The sequence below is a fragment of the Delphinus delphis genome, chromosome 10, assembly GCF_949987515.2.
Source record: "Delphinus delphis chromosome 10, mDelDel1.2, whole genome shotgun sequence".
Lineage (NCBI taxonomy): Eukaryota > Metazoa > Chordata > Mammalia > Artiodactyla > Delphinidae > Delphinus > Delphinus delphis.
Window position 1 is genome coordinate 68691923 of NC_082692.2, and position 19601 is coordinate 68711523.

General features: G+C 39.5%; 1 protein-coding gene across 2 annotated transcripts in view; it reads right to left on the minus strand.

The window, feature by feature from the left end:
- The window catches only part of DCP1A (decapping mRNA 1A), a 61168-nt gene that overhangs the window by 21076 nt on the left and 20491 nt on the right, over positions 1-19601 (minus strand). For both annotated transcript variants that reach the window (XR_009520884.1, XM_060022690.1), the window contains exons 4-5: positions 10317-10383; positions 5437-5575 (exon numbers count right to left, since the gene is read on the minus strand). Coding sequence is in view for 1 of the 2 variants with exons in the window: in XM_060022690.1 (XP_059878673.1) it covers positions 5437-5575; positions 10317-10383 (206 nt within the window). In the remaining variant the exon portion in view is untranslated. The remainder of the gene's footprint in view (positions 1-5436; positions 5576-10316; positions 10384-19601) is intronic.

Sequence of the window (19601 nt, forward strand, 5' to 3'; positions counted from 1 at the left end):
TGTGAAATGAATGGATAATATGCATTTTTTTCCTATTCAAATGACTTAGTCCTTGTATTATTTCAGAACACCATTTACTCAATGTTACGCATTTAAGCAGAGGTGAAATAGTCTGTGAAAGCTTATAAACTGTCTTATCTTCTAACATACCTCTTTATGCAACACCACCATCAACCAGTATCAACACCTTATGGGGAATCCTTGGAACTGAACTGTATTAGAGAAAATATAATGGGTTGGCCCAAAAGTTCGTTCCGGTTTTTCCACAAAATGTTACGAACTTTTGGGCCAACCCAATATAAACTGAAAACACTGCTCACAACAAGTTCTTAAGATGGAAGGTGCAAATGTTCAGGAGCATCTTTAAAATTGGGAGTTTTCACATAAAAATCCTGGCTTGTCATTTTCAGAGAGAAGCTGAATAATTTGGCACACCAGCCCATTTGGTAATGACTGGTTATAGCTGAGCTGCAACTGACCAGATGACACAGGGACAGGCTCGCTGTTGGTTTTACTTCCACTCTGATTCACTGTGGGTGCCACTGTGGCCCACCTGGTTTTGGGACATGTGAGTCTGCAATACTTACTTAACTCAACATAAGCTATAAAATGGGTTGTACTTTAAAAGGTTTCCAGAACTTCAAATATTTTATTACACTTATGCAGGGCTGTTCTTGGAAGGTTTGTTTGTTTGTTTATTTATTTATTTTTGAGGGTTTATTTTGGGTTTGTTTGTTAATGATAGTAACCAGTATTCATAAGAATTGGGAGAAATGGACAATCAGAAACAAACTTTTTTTTTTTTTTTTTAGTTTTGTTTTTGGCTGCGTTGGGTCTTCATTGCTGCGCACATGCTTTCTCTAGTTGTTGTTGAGCAGGGGCTACTCTTTGTTGCGGTGCACGTGCTTCTCATTGCGGTGGCTTCTCTTGTTGTGCAGCACAGGCTCTAGGCATGTGGGCTTCAGTAGTTGCAGCATGTGGGCTCAGTAGTTGTGGCTTGCGGGCTCTAGAGTGCAGGCTCAGTAGTTGTGGTGCACAGGCTTAGCTGCTCCGAGGCATGAGGAGTCTTCCTGGACTAGGGATCGAACCCGTGTCCCCCGCATTGGCAGGTGGATTTTTTTTTTTTTTTTTTTTGCGGTACGTGAGCCTCTCACTGCTGTGGCCTCTCCCGTTGCGGAGCAGAGGCTCCGCGGCATGTGGGATCCTCCCGAACCGGGGCACGAACCCGTGTCCCCTGCATCGGCAGGCGGACTCTCAACCACTGCGCCACCAGGGAAGCCCGGCAGGTGGATTCTTAACCACTGCACCACCAGGGAAGTCCCACAAACAAACTTTTGGGAAGATAATTTTACAGTATTTGGTAAAAACCTTAAAAATGTCAAAATCCTTTGATTTACCAATTCCATTTCAAGTAACTTATCTTAAGAGAAAATTAATGCTAATTAATAACAAGACAGCTACCAAAGGTATACTTCTGAGTTCTTAAACAGAATTAGAAAAATCTAGGATATTGTTTATATAAGGCACAGAAATAAAAATATACAACTATTAACATCACAGTTTGCTTTTTCAAAAGCTTTTCATTCTACCAAATGAACTTTCCCAGGGACTCCCTGTGAGATAAATATTGTCACAAAAAGATACTGTTCTTTGGGAAAAAAATAGGTTACAAAAAAGTTAATGAAAAAGTAGTTTTAAAACTAATTAATAAAACTGTGTACTTAAATATTATCACACACATTGGGACATATTTAGACAAATTTGTAGAAGGATAAATAACAAGGCATTAGTAGCAATTATTTCTAGGTGGTGGAATTATTTTTTTCCCGTTTATTATAATTTTAAAATATAAAGTTTTCTATAATTAATATGCACTGCTTACATAATAAGAAAAATAAGTGTTCCTTTTTTTTAAGAACAAAAAAATCCCTTCCAAAATCTAGGATTACATCCTGTGGCTAGATGTGACTCAGAATGGGCCAACCTTAGTCAAGGCCTGTGTTTCAGCTATCTTTCTTTACATTAAAAACAGGAAAGTTGGGGGACTTCCCTAGGGGTCCAGTGGGTAGGACTCCGTACTCCCAATGCAAGGGGCCTGGGTTTGATCCCTGGTTGGGGAACTGGATTCCACTCCACATGCATGCTGCAACTAAGAGTTTGCATGCTGCAACTAAGAAGTCCGCATGCCGCAACTAAGAAGTCCACGTGCTGCAACTAAAAAGATCCCACATGCCACAACGAAGATCCTGTGTGCTGCAGCTGGGACCCGGCACAGCCAAAATGAATGAATAAATAAATAAATGAATGAATAAATAAATATTAAAAAACCCAGGAAGTTGGTTAAAACAAACTACTATAGGACTTGGGGAGAAAATGTTTATTATAAAGTGTTTTTATTTTCAAATAGTCTCTATTATAAATTCTTCACTCAAAAGCCTGGAATTTCCGACTTCCCTGATGGTCCAGTGGTTAAGAATCCATCTTGCAATGCAGGGGACGCCAGTTCGATCCCTGGTTGGGGAACTAAGATCCCATATGCCAAGGGGCAACTAAGCCTGCATGTCACAATTAGAGAAAAGCCTGCACACCACAACAAAGCAGAAGAGCCCGTGTGCCGCAAATAAGACCCGACGCAGCCAAAAAAAAAAAAAAAAAAAGTCTGGAATTTCATTCACTGTATTATATACACTGGACAGGGGAGATTTAGAATTGGGATTAAATTCCATCACTGAGGCCTAGCTTGTACCCCTGCTCTTGAAACTATCAATCTCCCAAGTCTCTACCTAAAGATAAAGGGTCCATCTGGAACCATCAGCACCAGAGAAGAGCCCATCCAAACTCTAAGATGGGAATTCATGGGCCACTGCTAATACTAACTCCATTTGATTAGATGATAGGCAAGTGCAGACAAGAAACGAAACTCTTGTTTAAGGAAGCGCCACCTATTTATGGACGGTTTTCAAAATTAGAAATAACATATTATGAAGTAAATATCAAAGATTTAACTAAATTCCCAAAGGTTTAGTCTTAATCCAACCACAGTAATTTCATTTATTCCACACGATGGAAGAATTTTCTTTACAACGGTAATTACTGCACTTTCCATATTTTCTACTTTTGCAATGTTTATTAACTAGAAATCGTGTCAGATTTTTTTTTTTTTTTTTTTTGCGGTACGTGGGCCTCTCACTGCTGTGGCCTCTCCTGTTGCGGAGCACAGGCTCCGGACGCGCAGGCTCAGCGGCCATGGCTCACGGGCCCAGCCGCTCCGCGGCATGCGGGATCTTCCCGGACCGGGGCACGAACCCGTGTCCCCTTCATCGGCAGGCGGACTCTCAACCACTGCACCACCAGGGAAGCCCCGTGTCAGATTTTTATTCTGCTCATGTGACCTAGAGTTCCTTTACAGCTCTGTGTAGAAAAACAAGGCTTTAGTTCTTTCTTTCCTTTGGAGATTACTCACTTCTCAGCCTGAGGGGGAAGGCGAGCCATCTCCTGGAGTGTCTGCTCTAGTGTACAGTGCCTATACTTCCTATCCTGTGTGGCACCTTGATCTACTCATCACTGGGAAGAGGTGACAGAGCTCGGAACTTATTAGTTACTTGTTGTCAGAACACCAAAAGGTCTGTATAAAAACAGAACAAGGCATCTATGTAGATAACCCATATCTCATTAAGGATATGAGAGGGAATTTATGGTAATATATGGTAACCGAAAAGTTCACAAATGATTCTTGAATTTAATCTCATCTAGTTTCCGAAGAATCAAGGAATTCATTATAGAGATGACTGCTTTTCCTATATTAATTTTCACAGATCCACAAATTCTTCGTAATTCTCTATGAGACACTGAGGAATCTGGTACAAACTGAAACTTCTCATGGGCTCTAAGTACATTTCTCTGCCCAAGAGGTGGGACCTTTGGTGTCTGAACATGAAGATTTGTTGTAGTTTACGGTGAATATGACTGTTTTTAATTAGGGGCAACTACCTTCTAGAGCACTGCTTCCAAAGTTTGTTCCCCGAACTCTAGATTCTTGAGATGTTAAAGGGCAGTATGTGAAAAATGGTCCTGTAGTCAAGTCAATCTGGAACATGAGGTTACTGTTTTGTTTACTGTGGGACCTCTCAGAGTCTTGAGCACTGTAACGCCCCAAGAAGATGGGGGAGGAGAAGCGATTCTAACAATGTTTTCTTAACTCATTTGACCAATTAGAACCTCTTTTCAAGGACCACCTGCTAACAATGTAGAGGCTAGTGTTAGAGAACTGTTAAGGGAGCTACAGTCTTAGCGTTTTTCACACCTTGTTCCTTTAACTTTTGGTGAGGTGAAGATTAAACAAAAAAAGCTTAACTTAACCCAATGTTAGTAAAGAGTAAGATGACAATTACAATTCTGCTGAAACAAAGTGCAGCAGTGGAAACCTTCCACCTCACTCCAAGGAAGCGTGGGGCTTTGAAGTGCCGATGTCAGGTGAAAAGCCAGGACAGCTCCAAAGCCACAAGGTTTGAAGACCACTGAGGAACTGCCCACTGCTTGGCACATAGTGGACAGTTCATAAGTATGTATTGAATAAATTAATGAATGCACCACAACTTCCATTTAATTCAACTTTGGGGAGAAAATGTTATTGATTAACTTTTAAACTAAAATACAGGGAGGGACTTCCCTGGTAGTCCAGTGGCTAAGACTCCGTGCTCCCAATGCACGGGGCCCAGGTTCGATCCCTGGTCAGCGAACTAGATTCCACATGCCGCAACTAAGACCCGGCGCAGCCAAATAAATAAATAAATAAATATTTAAAAACACACAAACAAAACCCAGGGAATTCTGGTGGTCTAGTGGTTAGGACTCTGCACTTTCACTGCTGAGGGCCTGTGTTCAGGCCCTGTCGGGGAACTAAGATCCCACAAACCATGTGGCAAGGCTTAAATAAATAAATAAACTAAAATACAAAACAGAAAGAAAAAAAAAGCATTCTAGAAGAGCCTCTCATTTGGGTAATATTCCAAATGATGCTTAACGAGGGTTGTGCACCTAGCACCAATTACAGATCATAAATTATACGCTTCGGCATTACAGGGTGCAAGTTATCAGAGTACTTTTCAAAAACTACATAAATTCCTAAGACCTAGCAGAGCCTGCAGGGTGGAAGAAGAGGCATAAAACCTTTCCAGAACTACCTGCTACAGGCTAACTCCTGCAGTCCAAGATCATTTTCTCCCACAGTAATTTTACAGGAATAGAAAAAGAGCATTCTAAATTTTCTGAGGTAAGAAAATGTCTTTCCTTATCTTTTAGGCTTAAAACTATAAGACATGTTTTCTTTTTGAACTACTTATTCCCGCTGGCCCTGGAGGTGACTTCGCCAGCCCACGAGCCCCCCGTATGTCTCCTCCTCCCTTTAGTTCTCCCACTCAGCATGCAGAGTCTCACCCTCTCATACTCATCCTTGGCTCTGCTTAGCATCTCCAGGATGTCAATGGGCCTGTGGTCACTGCAGCCGTTGGCCTGGCTGGGACTCTGCTTATCCCGAGCTGCTTGCTGGGACCGCCGTGTCTCCTCTTCTACCACGCTACAGGAGGAGAACCAGGTTTTAGAAAGACCTCTTTTGATACAATCTGACCCAAGAACTCTTTTGGTGTCCATCTTCCAAGGATACAGGAAGAATGCCACATGGTAACATTGTCCTCACGATACAAAACACAGAGCCTCGGTTACCCCATCCCAGGAGTATTCGACTACCTACTTCACCACCTCACTCACAACAGTACCAACCAATATATTTCACTGTGAGAAGGCCAAAAATACAGAATTCCTTTCCAGAGTGGGTAGAAGTAGGTACCTTTAAAACTCTACTGAATTATCTCATTCTCTCTCTTTTTTAAAAGTATGTCAAAATCAGTCAAACTAACTGGTGAAGTAAATTTGAAAACGGACAATGCCACCAAGACCAAGGAAGGCTGCACAGTTGAACCACCCCTGGGGAGAGTGTGTATTGATAATGGGGTAGCAAGGAGAAAGATCAGCTTCTTGAAAACGGAGGTCTTGGTGAATCTTCAAAAGTTAACGATAGCACTACAAGCAAACAAAAGATTTCCCTTGTTCTCTCCTTAAAAAAATCACTAAGTGGGTGACTGAGGTTAGGGTGACTGTGGTGATGTTCTTTATTTTGATTGGTGCTGCTTAAACTAATTCTGCACTTGAAAATATATAAAGCATGAAAAGTCAAGGTCTAAGTCGAGGGTTGTGGTCTTCAAATCTATCTGAGGGGTTTCATTTCTTAGGAACATCCTCTCTCACCTGCCACATATTAAAGTCTGAAGCAATTATAGCAAAATGTGAGAAACTGAAAGCTGGGTGGTGAGCACATGGATATTTTATTGTTTCTTATATTTTTCTTCAAGCTTGAAATAAAAGTAATAAATTTTAATGAAGCAACTAGTCTTTTTTTCTTTTAAAGATCCATTCAGGTTTCAATCCCAACTGTAATGAATAGGCCTACCTGCCATGGGGTATTATAGGTACAGCCACAACTTGATAATCATATTAATTGAGAACTTTCAGACAGTGATGATGAAAGGCAATAAAACAATTCAGTAGCAAAAGGCTTGTTTTTATGGACTAAGAGGAGTAGGACAACAACAGGCCACCCAGTGTCAGCTTTACTGCTTTAAAACAGCCTGTCCAGGAACTCCCAGTAGTGTGTGTGGGATGGTACTTTTATTTGAAAATACTGGGTTAAACAATATTAAACAGATTTTTTTTTAAACAGCAAAAACATTCTGAGTTTTTAACATGCTAAAATGTATTATGATTCTCCAAGGATGGGCTTATAGATTTCCCCAAATTTATTTGACCGTAGAATCTTCTCTTGAAGCAGGATTCTTATTTGGAAAACGCTGCTTTAAGGTAATGGTATCATTTCTCTATTTAGATTCTTACAGCTCTTAATAGGATTATTATTTATAAAACAAATGTAGAATCATGGACTTGATGGCAGACTGAAAGAAGACAGGCATGTGATATGAGGATCAGACCAATTAGAATATTGTTTCATTTATATCCATACTGGTAATCAACTCTTGGGAAAGAAATACTGTATTGTGACAACTGTGAGGCCTGTTGCAAAGGAAAAAAAGACTGCAGAGATCTACATTGGTTATTTCTTGATGGTAGATTACAAGCAATTTCACTTTCTTTTTTTGTACTTCTCTTCATTTTCCATAATTAACAGGCACTCTTTTAATAATCGGAAAAAAGAGTACTATTAAAAATGACTAATTAGTTAATACTCAGTTATAGGCCACATCAGCCTGAATCCACCTTCTTGCTCTCCTACATAGCTTCTCAGTTCTTAGTAATACCTTTCGGAATAAATCAATTTTTTACTTGAAGAATTTTTATTATATTGTGGCTGTCAAAACAGTGATAAGAACTAGATTTAACAGAATGGGCAATAATGGGCACTTTTATTTAGATGCACAATATGCCCAAAAGAATTTTACCTGTATTTCTGGTTAAGAGAGGTGATATTCTAAAATATGTAGCAAATAGAGGCTGTATGCAGGCAAAGTTAGAGCAAAGAAGGATAAAGTAACCTTTTTATCTTTGGTGACCAGAACACCATTTATCACAAAGTTAATGTTAACATTAGGTATTCTCTTCAGCCATAAATAGGCCAGACACTTGAAAACTCACTATCAACAGTTTCATGAGGGCATTCACTAATCAGTTTCAATACCACCCCTGCTTCTAGTAAAACAAGCTTAAAGCTTAAGCAAATGTCCCTCTTTTGGGCATTTCTAGTGAAGGAACCCTGAATGTCCTTCTTTTTTCTTTCTGCTTCCTGTTTCTACTTTCTCATCCTATTTCTAGGCTCAATACAATAGTTTCAGATAGGCCTTCAGTCTTCTGCTTTATCTACATTCTGAAGCCTTGCCTTAGGTGTACCACCTGCCCTGAGAGAGAAGAAAGCTCAAAATGGTTTCCTGCAAATAGCTGTTAGTTCTGCAAGAGCCAGGTTCTCTCACTTTGGGCCCAAAAGCTCTCAATCTGCAGGAGAAAGTCTATATATTAATATATTCCAAAGCATAGATATTTAAGAAAAATATTCTGGATTTCAGGACAACCAAGAATCAACAAATCTTTGTCTTCTAAGTTTATCAGAAGCTGCCTCTGCTGTCACTTTCAGAACTACAAAATAGTCAAATAAATGGGTTTGTAAAAAAAAGTTTATCTTTTTTTTTTTTTAGAGAAAAGTTGTTCTAAAAAGAAAGTCTGGTTCTAGAGAGCCAACAACACATTTTCAAATGAATGACACAAGTTCATAAGGAACAATGTCCTTGGGGTGCACACAGTAATAAACATGGCCTGCCAGTGGCTCATAGCTACAGCAAACAAAGCAGGAAGCAGATAAACATCCAATTGAGACATGTTAGCAGTCCTGGACTAAAACGTGGCCTTAGCCATGTGCACTTCTTTTAAAATGCAAATATACCTGGAACTGAGATTTTGGGCCTAATTATTTACACTTTTACAAGAATTAGTTTAAAATTAGACTGTTAAAAAGAAAATTAAGACTGTTTTCCCCCAGGCATGTAGGTAAAAACCTTGCAGGAGAGCAAAGGGAATTTTGATTTGACAGAGGGGAAAGAGAGGTCTGCATTTCTGAGGAGATTCAGGCAAAAATTGCAAAGGAAATATAAGTGCACCAGAACTTGCCACCCACTGCATCAGTTTGTCCAGAGCTCTCTAGCACCTCAGGCCCCTCCAGCACCTAAGTGTCTTGGGCTCCCAGAAACCAGAATGGCAATACCAGCAATACAGATAAGCCACATGAGGGGTGGCTTCTGTGGGCCAGTCTGAGAAAGGTCGATGAACCATCCCTCAGAACATCAATCCAATGAAAATTACTTTCCAAATTCCAAGATTCTGGTTTATAAGAACTCTCCTGGAACATAATCCATTAGAGGATTGGGGACTACTAAACCTAGAATCTGTGTCAAAAATAAGTTCTCTTAAAGGAAGTAGCCATGGATGTGTGCAGAAGTTCTCTATCAGTTACTGAACACAGTTCTATCTGCTACAGTGGATATCTGGAGAGAACCTAAGTCAGATCCACTGCATGTGCTGGTTAGGCTGTGCACTAGATATAGAGGATACCCTCTGGAGCTAGGCAGTTCATATGGCTCTAACCACATGTTTAACAGTTAAATTATGATCTGTCTGCAGGACTGAATACAATGCAGTCATTATAAATACTAGAATGCCCTGGAAAAATGCTGTTGACATGAAAAGTAGGATGTACAGTATGATCTTACTTTTGTAAGTGTAAAGAAAAAAGTGTTGCTTGCCATTCCAGTTCAAGAAACATCAAGCCTATAGCTACTGCAGTTGCCCACAGAGAGTGTGCCCTGAGAGGAATTCAGAATGGAGAAAAACAGGAAACATTCTGTGCTTTGGATATACTGGTCCTTAGATTAAGATGCATATCTAAGGAATCATTTCAATGACCCCAGATTCTTGCATCTTCTCATACATAGAAAAGCACTAAAATCATCAACTTGAGATGTCTGTTCTTTGCTATTGGCAGTAATCTTTTGATGCTTGACTACATGTTTTTCTCAGCAAAAAAGTTCATATATCCTCATTCTTTTGGCATTCCATTCTCTAGCTCCTTTTTTTTTTAAATTAAAGTATTTTAAAATTCTTGTTACTATTGCTGAGGGTCATATTTTGAATTCTTTTTTTTCTTACCTTTTTGGTTTAAAAACAAAGTAGTCTTTAGCTGGTTTCAATTATGTAAATATATTTTTTCCTATGGTATTTTCCTCTTGGTGGTAACATCTTAAGTAGATGTTTTTTTCTGATGTATATATATTAAAAAAAAGTTCATATATATCCTGGCTCCTCCTTTACCTCCTAGGAGCAGTTCCTCAGAGCTCTCTGAGAGGCTATCTCCCAGGCTATAGTGCTCAGTAAGGTCACTGAATAAAAATTAACTCACAACTTTTATGTTGTGCATTGTTCTCTCAGTGGACGTAAGAAACAATCACACACATCAACCCAAGGTACACGTAAAGAAAAAGACTGGAATCAAACAGACAAAAACGGTAATGCTAGTAAGTAGTAGGATTATAGATAATTTTAGATTTCTTTAAGCTTGGCTGCCTTTTTCAAAACTTTGACAATAACAGGAAATCAGGGGAAAATACGAGTTAGTGGACTCCAGTAACAAAGAGAAAGGGGAAAAGTCATTTTTTCATCTCCCATATATCACTAATTAAATCTATGGTGTAAACAGAAATACTTACTCGGCCATGAGTTTGGCTATGCGGTGACAGTCATTCTTGTCATAAAACCAGATACTGTATATTGACACTTGAAAAACAAAGAAAAAAAAATAAGGGGAAATGAAGTTTCAATACTTGGGTAATATGTAAGTAACATATTATCACCATAAAATGTCACAGAATTTACCATGAGGACCTCAAACTGTTAACAGTTACTCTAAAGAAAAAAAAAGCCTCCCCGCAAACTGTTTAATAATAAAATTATTAATAAAATTAGGACAGCTAAAATATTCAGATGAAAATTGCAAAAATTGTTGGTTTTAGACATCATTACCAGATCTCATCAAGCTTAAGATGCCACTAAAGTACAAGATAAACTATTATTTTATGTATTATCAAGAAAAAAAATGCTGCCAATTAAACTAAGAATTAACATTGATTGTGTGGAAAGGGAACGTTGCCTACCATTCCAGTAAATATCGTATGTTGCCCTAGCCTGCCATCAAGCCATCAGCCACTGCAGCGCCCCCTACCCCCCTATGGTGAGCCCTAAGGCAAATTCAGGATGGAGATAAACAGCAAACATTGTGTGCTCTGGATACTGGCCCTAGATAGTTGCATATCTAAGATGTCTATCTAAGGAATAATTTCAATGGGCCCAGACCTTGCATCTTCCCGTACACACAAAAGCACAAAAATCATTAACTTAAGGTATCTACTTTTTGTGATTAGCAGTAATATTTTGATGTTCAACTACATGTTTTCAGCAAAAACTCCTACATATCCTGGCTCCTCCCTTACCTCTTTGGAGCATTCTTCAGAGTTATCTGAGAAGCTATCTCCTGGGCAATAGTCCTCAGAAAGGTCTCAATAAAATTTAACCTGCAACTTTTAGGTTTCGTTTTTCTTCACTTGATAATTGTAAAATGCTTTCCAAATTGATAGTCAAATGTGGGGAAAAAGGTGTCTTAATCGTTGAAAACCATGTTCCAAAACCAAACACCAGAACCTTTATGAGTCTCTTGAAATTTAAGAATATAAAATTAATACCACATTACAGTAAAAACAAAGCTTTAAAAAACAAACACCAACTCCAGACCCATCCTATGATCGACTCTACACGTGAAATGGAAGTGCCCAGGCTGAGCTCCATATCACACTTCTTTTCCAATCTTTTATTCCCAGTATGGTGATTACCACTAAGAAAGCCCCCACAAAACACTGAATAATAAACAAGCTCCTGCTGTATAGCACAGGGAACTATATTCAATATCCTGGGATAAACCATAATGAAAAAGATAATAAAAAAGAATGTATATATGTATATAGCTGAGTCACACTGCTGTACAGCAGAAATTAACATCGTAAATCAATTATACTTCAATAAAAAAATAAAGAAAAACACTGGTGAATGGATAGATGAACTTTATAAAGATGACTAAATATAAAACTACTGTAAATACTTTTTAAAAAATATTTATTTATTTCTATTTATTTATTTTTGGCTGCGTTGGGTCTTCCTTTCTGCACACGGGCTTTCTCTAGTTGCGGTGAGCAGGGGCTACTCTTCGTTGCGGTGCACAGGTTTCTCATTGCGGTGGCTTCTCTTGCTGTGGAGCACGGGCTTCAGTAGTTGTGGCACGTGGGCTCAGTAGTTGTGGCTTGCGGGTTCTAGAGTGCAAGCTCAGTAGTTGTGGCGGATGGGCTTAGTTGCTCTGCAGCATGTGGGATATTCCCAGACCAGGGCTCAAACCCTTGTCCCCTGCATTGGCAGGCGGATTCTTAACCACTGCGCTACCAGGTAAGTCCAAAACTACTGTAGATGCTTTTTAAAAAAAATTTATTTTCTTTATTTATTTTTTATTTTTGGCTGTGTTGGGTCTTCGTTGCTGCACGGGCTTTCTCTAGTTGTGGTGAGCGGGGGCTACTCTTTGATGCGGTGCGTGGGCTTCTCATTGCGGTAGCTTCTCTTGTTGAGGAGCACAGGGCTTCAGTAGTTGTGGCACGTGGGCTCAGTAGTTGTGGTGCATGGGCTTAGTTGCTCCGTGGCATGTGGGATCTTCCCAGACCAGGGCTCGAACCTGTGTGCCCTGCATTGGCAGGTGGATTCTTAACCACTGCACCACCAGGGAAGCCCCAGATACTTTTTGAATTTATTTTTTTACTTGAACTTTTAATTTTTATACAATTTTTAAAGGTTACTTTCCATTTACAGTTATTACAAAATTTTGGCTGTATTCTCTGTGTCGTACATATAAATACTTTCTGGATAAGGTAGATATACTGAATACATACGTCAAAATAAACATAGCGATAGGCATGGCTCATTGCTATAATGTGCACCCACTGTGACACAGCACATCCCAGGTTGCACCCCCTTTCATACTTACTGTGACTCTCTGGCACAGGAAGGGCAGATATGCTTTTATTTTTTAAAATTAAACTTTTAGTTTTGAAATAATTGTAGCTTAACATGCAACTGCAAAAAATAAACAGAGATCCTGTGTGCCCTTTGTTTGTTCCAGTGGTAACATTTTGTAAAACTATAACATAATATCACAGCCAGACTACTGACATTGATAAAATCAAGATACAGAACATTTTGGGACTTCCCTGGTGGCCAGTGGTTAAGACTCTGCCCTCCCAATGCAGGGGGCCCAGGTTCGATCCCTGGTCAGGGAACTAGATCCCACATGCATGCCACAACTAAGAGTTCACATGCCACAACTAAGGAGCCTGGAAGCCACAACTAAGAAGCCCACCTGCTGCAACTAAGACCCAGCAAAACCAAATAAATATTTTAAAAATATATATTAAAAAAAAAGATACAGAACATTTCTGTAACCACAGGGATCCCTGTTGCCCTTTTATTGCCACAGCCATCTCCGTTGATACCCCTCCCCCATCTCTGACCCCTGACAAGCACACTAATCTGTTCTCCATTTCTATAACGTTGCCATTTCAAGAATGTATTATAAATGGAAACATAGAGGATGCAACTTTTTGCAACTGACTTTTCTGTCTCAACATAATTCTCTGGATATTCATCTAAGTTGTTGCTTGCATCAATAGTTTGTTCCCATTTTTTGCTGAATAGTATTTCATGGTATGGATGTACTAGTTTATTTAACCATTTGTCCACTGAAGGACATCTGGAGTGTTTCCAGTTTTTGGCCATTATGCATAAAGCTGCTATGTTCGGGTACAGGTTTTTGTGAACCTAAGTTTTCACTTCTCTGGGTTAAATGTCCAAAAGTACAGTTACTGAGTCACAGTAGTTCCATGTTTTTTAAAGAGAAACTGTTAAACTGCTTCCCAGTTTTACAGTGGATGACACATCTAGTCTCTGTGCATCCTTGCCAGCATTTGTTGTTCTATTTTTACCTTTATGCATTCTGATAGGTGCATAGTGGTAACTCATGGTGGATTTAATTTACATTTTCCTAATGGCTAACGTTACTGAACGTCTTTTCATCTGCCTGTCATCTGTATATCCTCTCTAGTCAAATGTCTGTTTATGTCTTTTGACCCACTGGATTGTTTTTTAAACTGTTGAGAGTTCTTCATATATTCAATATACCAGTCCTTTGTCAGACTTGTGGTTTGAAAATATTTTCTCCTTTGTTGTTTTTTTTTCATCCTCTTCACGAGGTCCTTCCAGAGCAAAAGTTTTTAATTCTGACAAGGTGCAATTTATGAGTTTTTCCTTTTATGGATTATGCTTTTGATGTCAAGTCTAAAAACTATTTACTGACCCCTAGATTCAAAATTTTATCCTGGGCTTCCCTGGTGGCGCAGTGGTTAAGAATCGGCCTTGCCAATGCAGGGGACAGGTTTCCAGCCCTGGTCCAGGAAGATCCCACATGATGCGGAGCAACTAAGCCCGTGCACCCCAACTACTGAGCCTGCGGTCTAGAGCCCGTGAGCCACAACTACTGAAGTCTGAGCGCCTAGAGACTGTGCTCTGCAACAAGAGAAGCCACTGCGATGAGACGCCCATGCACCGCAATGAAGAGTAGGCCCTGTTATCTAGAGAATGCCTGCATGCAGCAATGAAGACCCAAAGCAGCCAAAGGTAAAATAAATAAATAAAAATTTTTATCCTGTTTTTTCCCTAAAGGGTTTATAGTTTTACATTTAAGATGGTGATCCATTTTGAAGTTTTTTTGGGGAAAAAAAGGTTTACGTTAATGTTCTTTTTTTTCTTTTTGGTGCAACTGTTCCAGTATTATTTGTTGAAAATGCTCTCTTCTATTGAGAGATCTTTTGTACCTTTGTCAAATATGAGTTGGGCATATTTGTGTGTGTCTATTTCTGGATTCTTTATTCTGTCCTATTTATTTGTTTATCCCTCTACCAATACCACATCATCTTGATTACTGCAGCTATATATAGGCTTTAATATTGGGAAGAATAATTCCTCCACTTTATGCTTCTTTTTCCAAGATCGTTTTAGCTTCTAGGGTCTGTGTCTTTCCATATAAATTTTAGAATAAGTTTGTCTATGCCTAAAAAAATCCTTGCTGGGATTTTGACAGGACTTGGGAAGAGCTGACATCTTTAGTATGTCAAGTCCTTCAATGCACAGATATAGCACATGTCTCCATTTATTTAGGTTTTGATTTCTTTCATTTTGTAATTTTCAGCACACATACCCTGTATATTTTTTGTTATGTTTACCCTAAGTATTTAATTTTCTTTGTAGAGATTATGAATGGTATTGTTTTTAACTTGGGTTTCCACAGGTTCATTGTTAGTATGTAGAAGTCTGATTGATTTTTGTGTGTTGATCTTGTATCCTCAGACCTTACCAAACTCACTTATTAGTTCTAGGAGTTTATACATAGACAATCATGTCATTTGTGAATAGAGACAGTTTTATTTCTTCTTTTCCAATCTGTAGCCCTCTTCTTTTTTCTTTTTTGCCTTATTGCAGTGGCTAGATCTTCTAGTGCTATGTTGAATAGCAGTGATGACAATGGATATCCTTGTCTTGTTTTCAATCTTAGAAGGAAGACATTCAGCCTTTCACTTATGATATGGTGGATTAGAGTGACTGATTTTTAATATTGAACAAGCTTTGCAGATTTGGAATAAGGCCCATTTGGGCATAATTTATATTTCTTTTCTATATATTGTTGGCTTTGCTAATATTGGTTAAGGATTTTTTTCATCTAAGTTCATGAGAGATACTGGTTTGTGGTCTTTTTTTTTTTGTACTTTGTCTTGTTTGGGTATTAGAGTAAATACTGGTCTTACACAATCAGTTGAGAAGAGTTCCTTCCCTTTCTGTTTTCTGGAACAAACTGTGTAAAATTAGTGTTAATTCTTCTTTGAATTCTCCAGTAAAACCATCTGGGCCTGAAGATTTCTTTTTTGAGAGCTTTAAAATTATGGATTCAATTTCTTTCATGGCTATAGGACTACTCATGTTATCTATTTTATCTCGGTTGAGTTTTGCAGTTTGTTTTTTTCAAGAAATTGGTCCATTTCTTCTAAGTTGTCAAGTTTATGAGTATAAAGTTGTTAATAGCATTCTCTTATTACAGAGGATGTGTAGTGACATTGTAAGCAGATATGGTAGGAGGTCCCAGGAGAAAGAGAACCAGGCACAGCTTTCTTGACAGAAGAGAAGCCATTTTTGGCCTAAGACATTTTGTGTTCTAAGCCTGGCCATCATGCTTGCCCCTGAACAGGTCCCAGTAACTAATGATCTTAAGGGAACAAAAGAATGCAGAAATAAGCTATTATCAGGCAAGAGAAGTAACAATAACAAAGATAACATATCAGTCTTAGACTCCCAGTTCTGTTTCAATGGTAAGACTAGCCTGAAAAGCTCAACCACCAGATCAACTGAAACCTAAGGAATGATGATGTTGACCTTTTCTGACCCTCAATCAACTATAGAAGCTTGGACTCTGTGGACCACTCAAGCCCCTTCATGAATATGCATGTATCCTTAGCTTAAAACTCCCCCAATTTTGCTGTTCAGGGAAACCCTGCTTTGGGAAAGCCCAGTAGTTCTTAATTGCTGCAAGTAATAATAAATCCTTCTGGGTTTCCCTGGTGGTGCAGTGGTTGAGAGTCCGCCTGCCGATGCAGGGGACACGGGTTCGTGCCCCGGTCGGTCCGGGAAGATCCCACATGCCGCGGAGCGGCTCGGCCCGTGAGCCATGGCCGCTGAGCCTGCGCATTTGGAGCCTGTGCTCCGCAATGGGAGTGGCCACAACAGTGAGAGGCCCGCGTACCGCAAAAAAAAACCCCCAAAAACCAAAAACAAAAAAAATAAATCCTTCCTTCTACTGATCTTTGGCTTGGTTTTGTCTTTTGGCTCGACACCCACCAAGAGGCAAACCCAGTTTGGGGGTAACAACGTCCACTATTTCATTCCTGATATTGCTAATCTGTGTCGTGTTTTTGCTTTTGTTAGTCATTACTAAAGGTTTATCAATTTTATCGACTTTTTCAAAGAACTTTTTTTTTTTTTTTTGCAGTAGGCGGGCCTCTCACTGTTGTGGCCTCTCCTGTTGCTGAGCACAGACTCCGGATGCACAGGCTCAGCAGCCGTGGCTCATGGGCCCAGCTGCTCCGCGGCACGTGGGATCTTCCCAGACCGGGGCACGAACCCGCGTCCCCTGCATCAGCAGGCGGACTCTCAACCACTGCGCCACCAGGGAAGCCCTCAAAGAATCAACTTTTTGTTTCATTGGTTTTTCTCTATTTTCATCTTTTCAATGTCACTGATTTTTCTGTTCTCATCTTTGTACTTTCCTTACTTCTGTATGCTTTGAGTTATTTTATTTTGTTCTTCTTTTCCTAATTTCTTGAGGTGGGAATTTAGTAGACTCCTAGGCAGTGTTGCTTGAAGGGGTGAGAGAAGTTTCCCATGGCTAGGCCGTCTGGTATGCCTTTAGTGGGGAGCCTCTGACCTTCAGAGATGAAGACTGCTACCCAGGCCAGGCTGGTTGTGATGTGACTCCTCCCCTGCTCCCACCACACCTTCATGAACAGGAGGGAACATATTACCCCAGTGGCCACTTATTGTCAGTAGGGCTTCCAATCCTTCCTGCCAGTTTTGCTGGGCTCACCTGGTATTGTTGACAGGACTCCCATTTGATCTGGGAGAGGAATGAGCCTAACTGGGGCACCCTCCTTTGCTACACTGGAGGTCAAGAAACACCAGGCCTGGGTCCCCTTCTTCTGTTGGGGTGGGAGGGTTGTAAGACAACATGCTGCTGTGTTGTTCTTTGAGTTCTGGGTCCCGCACCAGATCATCTTCCTCTTTCTACTGTTCAGAGTTTTCCTGATTGTCTTTTGTGTTACTTCTGGTTTTTATAGTTGTACTTAACAGGGTAGAAGCAAAGAAAGACAAATCTATGCCATTTTGTTTGGATCATTAGTCTCATTATGTATGCTTATGGATGGAAGACTGAAGCTCATGGAAAGACTACATGACATTAATAAATCAGAGAAAAATAGCCTTATAACTAGAACTCAGGTCTTCTCATTCCTAGGCCAATAATCCTGCCGCTATACACCCAATGCCTCATTAGTTGAAATAATGTAAAATATTTTGTAGAAACAAAAGAGTTAATGGGCTTTAATTATGCTTGAAGACTAAAGCAACACATAAAAGAATAAAGTATAAATAACTGAATAAGTTAAAAATTATACACTAAAAGACTGACAGAATATAAAAAATATAAATGCTAGCACAAGAAACTTTAAATAAATTAAAAATCCTTTTTTATAACTACAATTTGAATTTCATCAATACACATTAACATATATTGATATTACCAATACACATTCATTTAGGAAGCCACTGTTAATAAAAAGCCTTTTTTTAAAAAAATTAAGGTATAAACGACATATTATATTAGTTTCAGGTGTACAGTGCAATGATTTGATATTTGTGTATACTGCAAAATAATTACAAGGCCAGTTAACATCCATCAACCATACACAGTTACAAAAAAATTTTTTTTCTTGTGATGAGAACTTTTAAGATCCGCTCTCTTAGCTACATTCAAATATGCAATACAGTACTATTAACCATAGTCACCATGCTGTACATTACATTCACATGACTTATTCATTTTATAACTGGAAATTTGTACCTTTTGACTTCCCTCACCCATTTTACCTACCCACCTCAGGCAACCACAAACCTGTTCTCTATATCTATGATCTCCATTTTTGGTTGATTCCACATATAAGTGGGATCATGCGGTATTATTTTTTCCATCTGACTTATTTCACTTAGCATAATGCCCTCAAAGGCCAACCAAATGGAAGGATTTCATTCTTTTTTATGGCTGAATAATATTCCATTGTGTGTTCAGTTCTCCCAATACCATTTATCAGAGACTGTTCTTTCCCCATTGTGTATTCTTGGCTTCTCTGTCATAAGTTAATCAGCCATACATGCCTAGGTTTATTTGTGGGCTCTCTATTCTGTTCCATTGACCTATGTGTGTTTTTATGCCAATACCATACTGTTTTGATTACTACAGCTTTATAATATAGTTTGAAATCACGGAGGGTAATGCCTCCAGCTTTGTTGTTCTTTCTCAAAATTACTTTGGCTCAGGACTTCCCTGGTGGTCCAGTGGTTAAGAATCCACCTTCCAAAGCAGGGGACATGAGTTCAAGCCCTGGTCAGGGAACTAAGATCCCACGTGCTGCGGGGCAACTAAGCCTGTGTGCTCTGGAGCCTGCGCGCCACAACTAGAGAGCCTGTGTGCTGCAAGGAAAGATCTCACATGCCTAAACTAAAGACGCAATGTAGCCAAATAAATAAATAAATAAATATTAAAAAGAAAAGGGGGCTTCCCTGGTGGCGCAGTGGTTGAGAGTCCACCTGCCGATGCAGGGGACACGGGTTCGTGCCCCGGTCCGGGGAGATCCCACATGCCACAGAGCGGCTCGGCCCGTGAGCCATGGCCGCTGAGCCTGTGCATCTGGAGCCTGTGCTCCGCAATGGGAGGGGACACAACAGTGAGAGGCCCGTGTACCGCAAAAAAAAAAAAAAAAAAAAAGATTTCTTTGGCTCTTCAGGGTCTATGTGGTTTCATACAAATATTAGGATTGTTTGTTCTATTTTGGTGAAAAATGTCATTGGAATTTTGACAGGGACTGCAATGAATCTGTAGATTGCTTTGGGTAGTATGGACATTTTAACGCTATTAATTCTTCCAATCCATGAGCATGGGATATCTTTTTTTTCTTTTTATAAATTTATTTATTTATTTATGGCCGCATTGGGTCTTTGTTGCTGTATGCGGGCTTCCTCTAGTTGTGGCG